At 46.7% G+C, this 12,438-nt stretch overlaps 1 protein-coding gene across 2 annotated transcripts in view; it reads left to right on the forward strand.

Moving 5' to 3' along the window:
* Positions 1-12,438, forward strand: part of LOC147125086 (exocyst complex component 1-like) — a 189,892-nt gene that overhangs the window by 73,617 nt on the left and 103,837 nt on the right. For both annotated transcript variants that reach the window (XM_085997193.1, XM_085997183.1), the window contains one exon: positions 6,364-6,591. In XM_085997193.1, coding sequence (XP_085853319.1) covers positions 6,364-6,591 — 228 coding nt within the window. The remainder of the gene's footprint in view (positions 1-6,363; positions 6,592-12,438) is intronic.

Here is a 12,438-nt window from a genome sequence, read left to right on the forward strand (position 1 = left end):
AAAAAAAAGCAACGAGAAGTTAAAAAACTTATAGAAAACGGCTCCTGAATTTTGCCGGTAGATAGAGCTTTCCGGACTTTTAACCTCCAGTTAAACGAAAGTTTCCTGTACATTGTTACAATTAGAATGTTGTATATTTCTGAATTAAGAATGTTGATATGGGAACACCCCCACCCCCAAGTGCCCTTCCAAGTCACACACTATCCTGAGTTGGAAATATATCACTGTTCCTTCATTACCGCTGGGTCAAAATCCTGGAACTCCCTACCTAACAGCACTTGTGGGAGTACACGGACTGCAGCGGTTCAGAATGGCAGTTCACCACCACCTTCTCAAGGGCAATTATTGGATGGACAATATCCAGCGATGTCCAAATCCTGTGAATTAATTTTTTAAAAATTGAATTTTTGGGTGGTCTACTATAAATTGAATTCATTTTAGTACAGGTACAGTGACGGTATTACAAAAATAGACTTCATCCCTAAAGAGCTGCAGTTTTTACATTAGGTGCTTCTACAATACAGACTGTTCTAGTACTTTAGTTACTGAAGACCTGTAAGTATCTAAATGGCCTAATACTGCTGATTCTTGCGTGGAAGGGAAAGAACAGCATTATACAAAAAATAAAATATATCAAATCCCGTGTTATGAAAATGTTTCACAACTAGTAATTTTGAAGGCAGTTTCAGACTTCTACTTGTAGTCAAGACTGTAGATTTGACATTCAGAATTCAACCACCAGCCTCAGTTTATTGTATCTAGTTAGCAATGTTAGCTAAGGTAGAAGGCAGAATACCCAGTACAGAAACTTGCAATGTTAAATATTTTGGCATTACTGTATTGCATAGAAAATATTTGCACACATTTGCTTTTGAAGCATTTGTTGTCAGTGAAGGAGCAAGACCAGAATGGACTAGATATAGAATAGAAAATTAGCTATGTACTGTCGCAAAGTAGTTAATTTAACTCTTTCATATAAAAAAATGATTTATATATAATCCATCTCTTGGGGTCGATTTTAACTCAGGTGCGGGGAATTGTCAGGTTCACCGAATTTAGTGTTTCCCACACGAATCCAAATGGGTCTGTGAGATTGATGCAATTTTAACTCAATTGGCCAATTGATTTCCAACGTGTGGGAAGCCTTGGCAATTGAGTATTTCCAGTCAGAAAGTCGCAGAATATGACGTCATCATTGCTGCTGCTTTTAAGGTCCACAGCAAGCCTTGCATCTTCTGCAGGCTTCCAAACTTTACCATTAGGATGGCACAGGAGCCTGCAGGAGCAGAAGCCAGCGGGAGGGCAAGAGCTGCCCCCAAATTTGATGAGGCTTCACTCCAGGCATTGCTGGATGGTGCTAGGGCCCACAGGGAGGTCCTGTTCCCTTCTTCAGGGAGGAAGAGGCCTCCCAGTCAGACCAAGGCTGTGTGGCTACAGGTGGCTGGTGAAGTCAACTTGGGGCTCACACGGCGCACCTGGATGCAGTGCAGGAAAAGATTCCATGACCTTCATCGCACTGGAAAAGTAAGTACTGTATGAAGTTTCCATCACCCTCAATCTGATCCCCATTTCCTTTCCTCACCAGCACTCAGCTTTAGCAATCTCTTCCTCCACGTCCCACTTGACACTCACATCCATGCACCCTTACCTATTCCCTCTCTCTCGATGCTCACGTTCATGTAACTATTCCACCATGCAGCCCTCACACTCCCTCTCACTCTGATGCTTTGAACACAACTGACAACACACAGGGCGGGCCCTTGGTCTTGCAACCTCACTCAATCTTTGTCTCCTTCTAAGTATCTATGCTATGCAATCTCTGCACTCACTTCTTCATTCTCACTCAACCTCCACTTGTCTCCCTCATTGCAGGAAAAGAGAGCTCACAACAGGAGAGAGCGAACCAGGACAGGAGGAGGGCCGCCCTCATTAGCCCAGTTCACCCCCTGGGAGGAAGCCGTCCTGGAGATTGTCGGGGCTGACAGAGATGCGGAAGTTGGGGAAGGACAGACAGGTGCATCCCCGCAAGCTGGTGACAGAATAGTTTTCCATCTCTCTCATTGGCATTGTATGAGTCGCTGATAATGATTCTGAAGCTACATCATATGGACTTATGATCATCTGCAAAATGCAATGTGCATGTAACCTTGGCATCACATCTCTAACTTTTTCCTTGACTCCCCCACAGGACCATCGAGAGCCCCCGTCCCCACTGTGCAGGAGGAAGAGCCTGAGAAGCCAGACTCCTCAGAGGAATCTGCAACCTCTGAGGGCGCAGCATCAGCAGAAATAAGCGCACCCAGCACCAGCGCAGACACTCACACCTCGGTGGGTCCTTCGGGACATACAGTAGAGTTGTCACCTGGTGTATCACAGCTCACAAGTGAGCATCAGCAGATTGTGGAGACAGGGACAGCAGTGGAGAGTCCTCGTCGGAGGGCGCAGGACTCTGCCAGCTCGGCTCAGCTGCATGTCGACCCTCTGCCTCTGGGTCCATCCATAAGATCAGAGGTGATGCAACTCCATGCACAGATGCAGGAGTCTCTGGCAAGTTTTGTCTCCAGGGTCGCTGCGAATGGAGGAGTCCATAGCGAACATGAGCAGAGCCTTTGTGGAGTCAGTGGCGCATGAACGCATCAACACGGAAAGGATGGCTACCTATGTGGAAATGATTGCTGCCTCCGTGGAGGAGAGGGTGGCTACGGTAGAGGAGAGGAGCGCTACGGTAGAGGAGAGGAGGGCTACGGCCATGGAGGAGGTTAGTTGCCAGGATATGGAAAACATGGTGAATGTTCAGAATAGAATGACATCTCTTGAGGAGCGATGGGCATCTATTGAACAGAGAAACCAGACCTTCATGGAAGTCCTTCTGAGTAGGACTGCCATTGCAGAGACGGGTCCCCATGGCCCCCCTGATGTGCAGCAAGGTGCTCTCAAGCCACTTGCAGGCACTGAGGGGGACCTGACCCATGAGAGGGAGGTTGTGGCAGACCTCAAGGAAGTGGGGGCTCCTCTCCAAGCGCTCACACTTCCATGCCACTGCAGAGCCCTCGGACAGAGCCCCGCCGGAGTCCACACCCAACGGAGATAGACGTCTCAACTCCTGCACAGCCGCAGGAGCAGCAGACTGCTGACGAGCCCTCACAGGCTCGCCACCCCAGAGGACGCCCGCCAAAGGTGTCGAGACAGGAGCAGCAGGAAAGTGAGCAAGGGGCCTCCACATCTGCTGAAGCCACAGGGGAACCACTACGTAGGAGCACGCGTAAGAGGAAAATAATGCACAAATAGTCACAAGGGTAGTCACTTGGGTGAAATGTGTATTTTGTAAAAATGCAATCAGTTTATTTTGCATAAAAATTCTGATGGCAACTGCTGCAGTTCTGGCGTGTGTCATTTCGTGAATGGGGCTGGAGGTCCTCTAATGCCAAGAAGGGAAGGAAAAAAAGGCCTCCCATGCTTCTGGTAGATGCCTCAGATGAGGAAGCGCTGAGTGAGGGTGGCGAGAGGGGTTTTGCAGGAGGTCACACTGGAGAAGTGTGTGAAACTTCCTTGAAGAGCACAATGTCTTGAGTAAAAGCCAAATTGGATTCCTGCCAAACTATAGAACATCCGATCATATCTTCACCCTACAGACCCTAATTGACAAACACGTTCACCATAACAAAAGCAAAATCTACGCATGCTTTGTAGATTTCCAGAAGGCTTTCGACTCCATCTGGCATGACGGTTTATTCCTGAAACTTATCGAAAGCGGGGTAGGAGGTAAAACATATGATGTAATTAAATCAATGTATACAAACAATAAATGTGCAGTTAAAATTGGAGACAAACAAACAAAATACTTCCCACAGGGGCGGGGGGTGACGCAGGGCTCGCCAATCTCACCGACACTCTTTAATATTTACATTAATGGATTGGCAAAACTACTTGAACAATCTACAGCACCCGGCCTCACCCTATATGAATCCAAGGTTAAATTCCTCCTCTATTCCGACGACTTGGTTCTGCTGTCACCAACTAAGGAGGGTCTACAGCAGAACCTGGACCTGCTGGAGTCGTACTGCCAGACTTGGGCCCTGACAATAAATCCCCAAAAAACCAAAGTCCTTGTGTTCCAGCAAAGATCCAAACAACATGGACCCACAATAAATTTCACAGTAGGAACAACCAAAATTGAACAAACCACTCACTACACATACTTGGGCTTAAAAATCAGTTCTACGGGAAACTTCAAACTGGCTGTGAATGAACTGAAAGAGAAAGCAAGAAGGGCTTTCTATGCCATCAAAAAATCAATCCAAATAGAAATCCCAATTAGCATTTGGCTCAAAATTTTCAAATCAGTAATTGAACCAATTGCACTCTATGGCAGTGAGGTCTGGGGACCACTAACACAACAAGATTTTGCAAAATGGGACAAACACCCAATTGAGATCCTACATGCGGAATTCTGTAAAAGTATCCTCCGGACTCAAAGGAAAACAGTAAACAACGCATGCAGGGCGGAACTAGGCCAATACCCATTAATAATCACTATCCAAAAAAGAGCCACCAAATTTTGGAATCACCTACAAATGAGCAACCCCCAATGCTATCACTACGACGCCCTGAAATGCCAAGAGCTGACCATAAAGAAGAATACCCTCAGTCAACTAGTCCTGGGACTCAATAAAGTAACTAATAACAATACTAACAATAACCAGCCCCAGGACAGTGACAGGGTAACACAAAGAATTCGACCCAACACAATCGTCGCTAAGCAAAAGGAAAAATATCTGTCATATTGGGCAGAAACAACAAAAACCCAAAGCAAACTCAATTGCTACTTGGCCCTAAACAGACAATACAACATAGCTGATTACCTGACCATGGTAAAGGATAACAAACTGAGAAGAACCTTGACAAGGTACAGACTTAGCGAACATAGCCTAGCGATCGAAAAAGGCAGACACAGGCAGACCAGGCTGCCAAGAGAAGACAGGATATGCTCTCACTGCAGTCAGGGAGTAGTTGAGACAGAGATGCACTTCCTCACAGCCTGTGGAAAATATCAGGGCATCAGAGAGAATTTCTATCAAAAATTCTCACAAATATGCCCTGAATTCAGAAATCTGACTGACAACCAAAAACTCCCATTCCTACTGGGGGAGGAGAGAAGCTGTGTAACACTGGCGGCACACTATGTTACAGCTTGCCATGAACAGAGGGACAACCAGTAAACTAAGACAAGAGTATATATAAACAAGGCGAAAATATATTTATAAACTCAGGGATATACCTGTTTATACACTGTATGAAGGGAACCGCGTTTATGTGCTCAACCATAAATGTATTTTGATGCTTTGGCAACATAAGATGTACCTTATCATGCCAATAAAGCGATTTGTATTGTATTGTGAGGCTCCAACCTTCCACAGGTGTGGTTAGGCCTGGTAAAAGTTGCCCCAGGCCTGAGACCACAGAGTCCTGCCACCTGCAAATGATGACTGATCAAATCTCCTCTTTAATGGTTGACCTGCAGCTGATAGTCAGCAAGCCAATAGTGCTCACAGGCGTGATCCCCACCAGGCGTGTTTTACGTGGGAAAAGGGTTAAACAGGCAAGGGCCTGTTAAAATGGGATTATAAAGGCCAATGAGTGCTGTTTAAGGGCCATAAAGAGCAGTCCCGCCTGTTGGAGGCGGGACTGATTTGGGACCATCAGACACACCTGGGTTAAAATGGCTAGGTGTCGGGAACCAGGCGCGGGGGGGTCCCGACCCCCAGGTTTTGCGATTTTAACCCCCCACACGCCTCAAAGCCCGCCTGACAGCTGAGTTAAAATTAAGCCCCTTGTCTCTCAATATATATCATGTAGATATGTTTTTTAAATCGTCTCAACTTGAAGCACCATTAAAACTAGAGAGCTGTTGAATGTGAACTCAGATGACCTATTTTAATAGTTCCTGTGAATTTCTAGCAATTTCATTTTATTTGATTTTAAAATCTGAACCTTGATCATTGAATATGTTCAAGAAGAGAAAAAGAATTTAATGCTGCAACTAAACATCAGCAATTATTCACTATGCACTAGAGAAGGCATGTGAATTAATTTCTGCTTTTCAGTACAACACACAACACTTTCTTCTGTTTTATCACTAAAAAGTATAATTCATGGAACAAAGAATAATTCACCATTTTTTAATGGAATATATGTGTGTGTATATATAGTTTCCAGTCACAGTACACATTATATTTGTGTAGCTCAAATTTTTTGTCTTATAATACGCCTGTGAAGCACCCTGGGATGTTTTACTGTGTTAAAGGTGCTATATAAATACAAGTTGTTGTAAGTACAAGTGATTGCATTGTGATTCTCCTTCAGGCAAACATACGATCAATCATTGTGTCTGAGAAGCAAGTAACTGAAATGATGGCGCTGATTGATGTGGGTCTCATTGAAGTGAAAAGCATTGAGGAGACCCTTCAAACCTATGAAGAACTGCTGCAGAGTGTTAAAGAACAGATGGATCATATTCACCAAAGCAATTATCAGTTACAAGTCATTGATTGTAACCAACAAAAACTTTTAGAGGAAGTCATTTTTCTTGTGGTAAGTAAGCTCTGTCAGGTTAAAGGTGGGTGGGGTGGTAATGACTAAGTGACTTGGTAATTTGAACGTTACTTGGTATGTCTGTATTTGTGTATATGTCTATATTCCCCTTCTTCCCACTGCAGCCATAAATTATTGACTCAAGTGCCTTAGAGGGCTGGATTTTGATACTGGGGCGGGCTGAGGTCGTGTAATCCGCATTTCGTGTTAGCCACCCGATTCTAAATCGATGTGGGAGAATGATGTGATTTTAACTTAATTGGCCAATTGAGTTCCAACGTGTGGGAACCCATGGCCAATGAGTTTTTCCAGTCTGAAAGTCGCCTCCGATGATGTCATCATTGCTGCTGCATTTAAGGTCTGCAACAAGCCTTGTTTCTTCTGCAGACTGCCAACCTTTTGGCCTTTGGCACCTGCAGGAAGAATGGCCAGCCAGAGACCTAGGTCTGCACCCTGCTTCGATGACGTTACCCTGAAGGTTTTAGTAGAGGGAGCAAGGGCACGTAAAGAGGTGCTCTTCCATTCTTCAGGGAGGAAGAAGCCTCCCCAGCAAGCCAAGGCTGTGTGGATCCAGGTGGCAGAGGCGGTCAACTCTTTGTCAGTAACCCGCAGAACCTGGCTTCAGTGTAGGAAGAGCTTTCATGACCTGCGCACTGGAAAAGTGAGTATGAATTTCCCATCACCCTCAATCTGATCCCCATTGCCTCTCCTCACCAGCACTCAGTTTTAGCAATCTCTTCCTCCACATCCCACTTGACACTGACATCCATGCACCCTTACCCATTCCCTCTCTCTGTATGGTCACATTCACCTAACTATTCGACTATGCAGCCCTTACACTCCCTATCACTGTGATGCAATTACAACTTACAACACACAGAGAGGGCCCTTGGTCTAGCAACCTCACTCCATCTTTGTCTCCTTCTAAGCATCTATGCTATGGATTCTCTACACCCACTCCTTCATTCTCACTCAAACTCCACTTGTCTCCCTCATTGCAGGAAAAGAGAGCTCACGATAAAAGGGGAAGAGTGAGGACAGGAGGAGGGCCACCCTCAGTAGCCCAGCTCACCCCCTGGGAGGAGGCGGTCCTGGAGATCATGGGAGTGGAGGACGATGCGCAAGTGGGGGACAGACAGATGGGTGCATCACAGCAAGCTGGTGACAGAATAATTTTCCATCTCCCTCATTGACATTGCATGAGTCGCTGATAATGATTCTGAAGCTCTAACAGATGGACTTATGATCATATGCAATGTGCATGTAACCTTGGCATCACATCTCTGACTCTTTCCTTTCCTCCCCTACAGGACCATCGCAAGCACCCATCCCCACTAGCCAGGAGGAAGAGCCTGAGCTTCCAGACTCCTCAGAGGAAGCTGCAACTTCTGAGGGTGCAGCGTCAGCAGAATTCAGCGCACCCAGCACCAGCGCAGACACTCACACCTCGGTGGGATCATCGCGAGATAAAGTAGTGTTATCACCTGGTGTATCACAGCTCACAAGTGAGCATCAGCAGATTGTGGAGACAGGTACAGCAGTGGAGAGTCCTAGTTGGAGGGCGCAGGACTCTGCCAGCTCGCCTCTGCCTCTGGGTCCATCCATAAGATCAGCGGTGCTGGAACTCCAGGAACAGATGCAGGAGTCTCTGGCAGGTTTTGTCTCCAGGGTCGCTGCGAGTGTGGAGCGAATGGAGGAGTCCATTGCGAACATGAGCAGAGCCTTTGTGGAGTCATTGGCATGTGAACGCATCACCATGGAAAGGATGGCAACCTCCATGGAGGTGATAAGTTGCCAAAGTGCAGAAAACATGTTGAGTGTTCTGAATAGAATGACCGCTCCTCCAGAGATATGGTCATCTATTGAACAGAGAAACCAGACCTTCATGGAAGTCCTTCTGAGTAGCACTGCAAGTGCAAATACGGGTCCCCATGGCCCCCCTGATGTGCAGCAAGGTGCTCTCAAGCCACTTGCAAGCACTGAGGGGGACCTGACACATGAGAGGGAAGTTGGTGGCAGATATCAAGGGAGTGGGGGCTCCTCTCCAAGCACTCACACTTCCATGCCACTGCAGAGCCCTCGGTCAGAGCCCCACCAGAGTCCACACCCAACTGAGATCGGCGTCTCAACCCCTGCACAGCCGCAGGAGCAGCAGCAGACTGTTGACGAGCCCTCACAGGTTCGCAACCCCAGAGGACGCCCGCCAAAAGTGTCGAGACAGGAGCAGCAAGAAAGTGAGCAAGGGGCCTCCACGTCTGCTGAAGCCACAGGGGAAGCACCACGTAGGAGCACGCGTAAGCGAAAGATACTGCACAAATAGTCACAAGTGTAGTCAGTTGGGTGAAATTTGATGTTTTATTTTAAAAAGCCATCAGATGATTACTGTAAATAAAAAATCTGATGGCTACTGCTGTAATTGTGGCGTGTGTCATTTCGCGAATGGGACTTCCACATTGAGGGCTTAGGATTACTTGCATTTGTCAGTATGGTGGTCAAATTGCTAGGAATCCGTTGGTTCTTGGCCATTGTCGATGCTCAGGTAAGAAGCTGTGAGGCAAAAGTGCTTGATTCGCTAGGCTAAGCAAATCTGGCCAAGATGAGTGCGTTCCTTGCATCCCGGGCAGCAATGTTCTCGCGTACTGCTGCCGCTGGTTGATGGGCCACTGCAAGATGTTCGTTTTCGCTCTCCTCCTCATCTGAGGAGGATATGTGACGAGCCACTTGGTCCTCAGGAATCTGCAAGCCACGACGCTGTGCCATGTTGTGAAGTGCACAGCAAACTACGACAATTCTGGAGACTCTGGCTGCTGAGTAGTGTAGGGCTCCACCTGATCTATCCAGGCATCTGAAGCGCATCTTCAGCAAACCGATGGTTTGCTCAATTATTAGCTCTGGTGGACATGTGGCTGGAGTTGTAGCTCTCCTGAGCTTCGTTGGATGGGCTCCTCAACGGCGTCATTAGCCACGTCTTCAGGGGATAGTCCTTGTCTCCAAGTAGCCATCTGTTAAGTTGGTCTGGCGGACTGAATAGCGGAGGCACACTAGACTGGCGCAGTACGAAGGAGTCATGGCAACTGCCAGGGTACTTGGCACAAACATGCAAAATTTCCTTCTTGTGGTCACACACCAGCTGAACGTTAAGGGAGTGGAAGCCCTTGCGGTTGACAAAAATACCTGGATTGCGATGGGGTGCTTTATGGGCCACGTGTGCAGTCAACGACGCCCTGCACCCTTGGAAAGCCTGCCAGATTAGCTAATCCAACCGCACACGCCGTGACACTTGCTTGATCCTTGGTGAAATGGATGTGATTGTGCGCGATGGCAAAGAGGCCATTGGTTACCTGCGTGATGCTAGTGTGTGGGGGGCGCCTGGGAGATGCTGCTGATGTCTGCTGCTGATCCCTGGAATGAGCCTGAGGCAAAAAAGTGGAGTGCGGTGGTGACTTTGGTAAGGGTTGTCCACCTGGTCCTCTGGGCTGCAGGTCTTGTTGCAGCATTGTGCAGATATCACCCACTACCTCTTACGAAGTCAGAGCCGCCTTTGGCACTGCTGCTCAGACATGTTGAGATAGCTGACCCTGTGTCTGTAGACCCTGTTTGGGGGGTATCTCCTGCACCGACAGGCTTCCATGCGCTGGCCCCTTCTGGCCTGTGCAGCTTCAGGTGGGTGAGCAGCAGCTTGGCGCTCCTGTTGGTGCTGCTGCTGTTGTTCATGCTGCTGTTATTCATGGTTCTGCTGGTGCCGTGGCTGGTCTTCGTCCTCATCTAATGTCCAGAAGGGAAGGAAATAAATGGCTCCCATGCTTCTGGTATATGCCTCAGTTGAGGAAGCGCTCAGTCAAGGTGGCGAGAAGGGTTTCCCAGGTGGTCACACTGGAGATGGGTGTCAGGCTCCAAACTTCCACAGCTGTGGTTATGCCTTCTAAAAGTTCCCCCAGACCTGAGACAACAAAGTCCTGCCACCTGCAAATGATGGCTGATCAAATCTCCTATTTAATGGTTGAGCTGTAGCTGATAGTCAGCAATCCAATTGTGCTCCCACCAGGTTTCACCGTCGTGCTTCAGAACAGGCATGCTTCACATGGGAAAAGGGCTAAAATCACAAAGGCCTATCAAAATGGCGTTAGAGGCAATTTAGTGCTTGTTAAGGGCCTTAACGGCCTATCCCACCTCTTGGAGGCAGGACGGAGACGGGATTTTTTGAAAATTGCTTGGAGGCGGGGTTGGGCCCGCCCGCCAGGTTTTGCAATTTTAACCCCCCACACGCCTCCAATCCCGCCTCAATGGCCCAATGAAAATCCAGCCCAGAGTCTTCAAAAAGTGTTGTCAGAATGTAATATAATGTAATAATGCCCTATCACAAAAGACAAATAGTGACCTTGTGTGAAATGAAAGACCAGGTTTTTCATTTTTGTATTTAATTACCCTACTTCTGAATTGTTTATTCCCCTCATTGAAGCATCCCCTTCCCATGAATTGTTTTGTCAAAGAGTAGGTTAAAATGATCAGTCCTTCTCTGCTATCAAAATATTTTACGTGGGAATATTATTCAAACTTTCTTGGTGACCTGTTTCTTTATAGGACTGTCAGCATCAATTGGATGAACAGAGGACCTCTCTAAATTTCTCTTTTGAATGTATACAGTCAAAATAATGCAGATTTAAAGGCAGTATAGGAATTAGAAGAGCAGTTTCTTCTTGATTATAAGTAGCTGCCAATAACTACTAAGAAATGTTCAGACCTGTTAACTCTCACTTTTAAAAATAATAATTCTTAGGGAAAATGGGCAGACCCAAAAGGCTGCAATCTGACAAAATTCCTATGCTGCTCCGTGCTGAATGAATGAAAGTAATGAAAGACTTTTACAGTGAAGGGAAATTGCTTTTAGGTACAAAGTGAGTAAGTATTTTGAGTGAGATCACAATTAAATCGGGCATTTATTCATCAGAACAAGGTGCATGGAGTAAAGTTCTGATAAACAGTATCCATACAAGATTCCTTTCTTCCTCCTCCTATGACAATGGAAGTTTTTATTTATATGTAGAAAAAGAATTATATGTAATGTGGTATTCTGTGATGCAGCTCATTGGAGTTACATAGAAACATAGAAGATAGGAGCAGGAGTAGGCCATTCGGCCCCTCGAGCCTGCTCCGCCATTCAATGAGATCATGGCTGATCATCCAAATTCAGTACCCTGCCTTCTCTCCATATCCCTTGAGCCTTAAGAAAACTCCTTTTTGAATATATTTAATGAAATAGAATAAATATTGGCCAAGACACCAGGGATAACTCCCCTGCTCTTCGAAATAGTACCATGGGATCTTTTACATTCACCTGTGAGAACAGACAGGGCCTCAGTTTAACATCTCATCCGAAAGACAGCATCTCCGACAGTGCAGCACTCACTCAGAGTGTCAGCCTAGATTTATGTGCTTAAGTCTCTGGAGTGGGACTTGAACCCACAACCTTCTGACCCAGAAGCAAGTGTGCTACCAACTGAGCCACAGCTGACTGCATATACAACCAGTGAGTGCCATCTCCTCTATGAAACTTCCATGCTGTCTTATAACTGGTCTTAGTTTCTGTGGGGGAGAAATTGGAAGCATTAGCGCCGGTCGCTACCACCATAAAATGGCGAAAAGATGGCGGCAGGCTCTCTTCCGCCAGCTGGTGGCAGATCCATCGGTGCTAGCCATTTTCCAGCTGCCGGGAACGCTGCCAGTAAACACTTACTGCCAGGGGGATGGGATATGGAGTGGAGCAATAGTAGGGAGTGATGCACAGCCAAATATAGAGGAAAAAACAAGTCCGTCTGGAAGGCAGGGCAAATATGTAACAGCACAAGG

This window comes from Somniosus microcephalus, chromosome 1 (assembly GCF_052327205.1).
Source record: "Somniosus microcephalus isolate GS21.2 chromosome 1, FLI_Smic_1.0, whole genome shotgun sequence".
In the NCBI taxonomy this organism is placed as follows: Eukaryota; Metazoa; Chordata; class Chondrichthyes; order Squaliformes; family Somniosidae; genus Somniosus; species Somniosus microcephalus.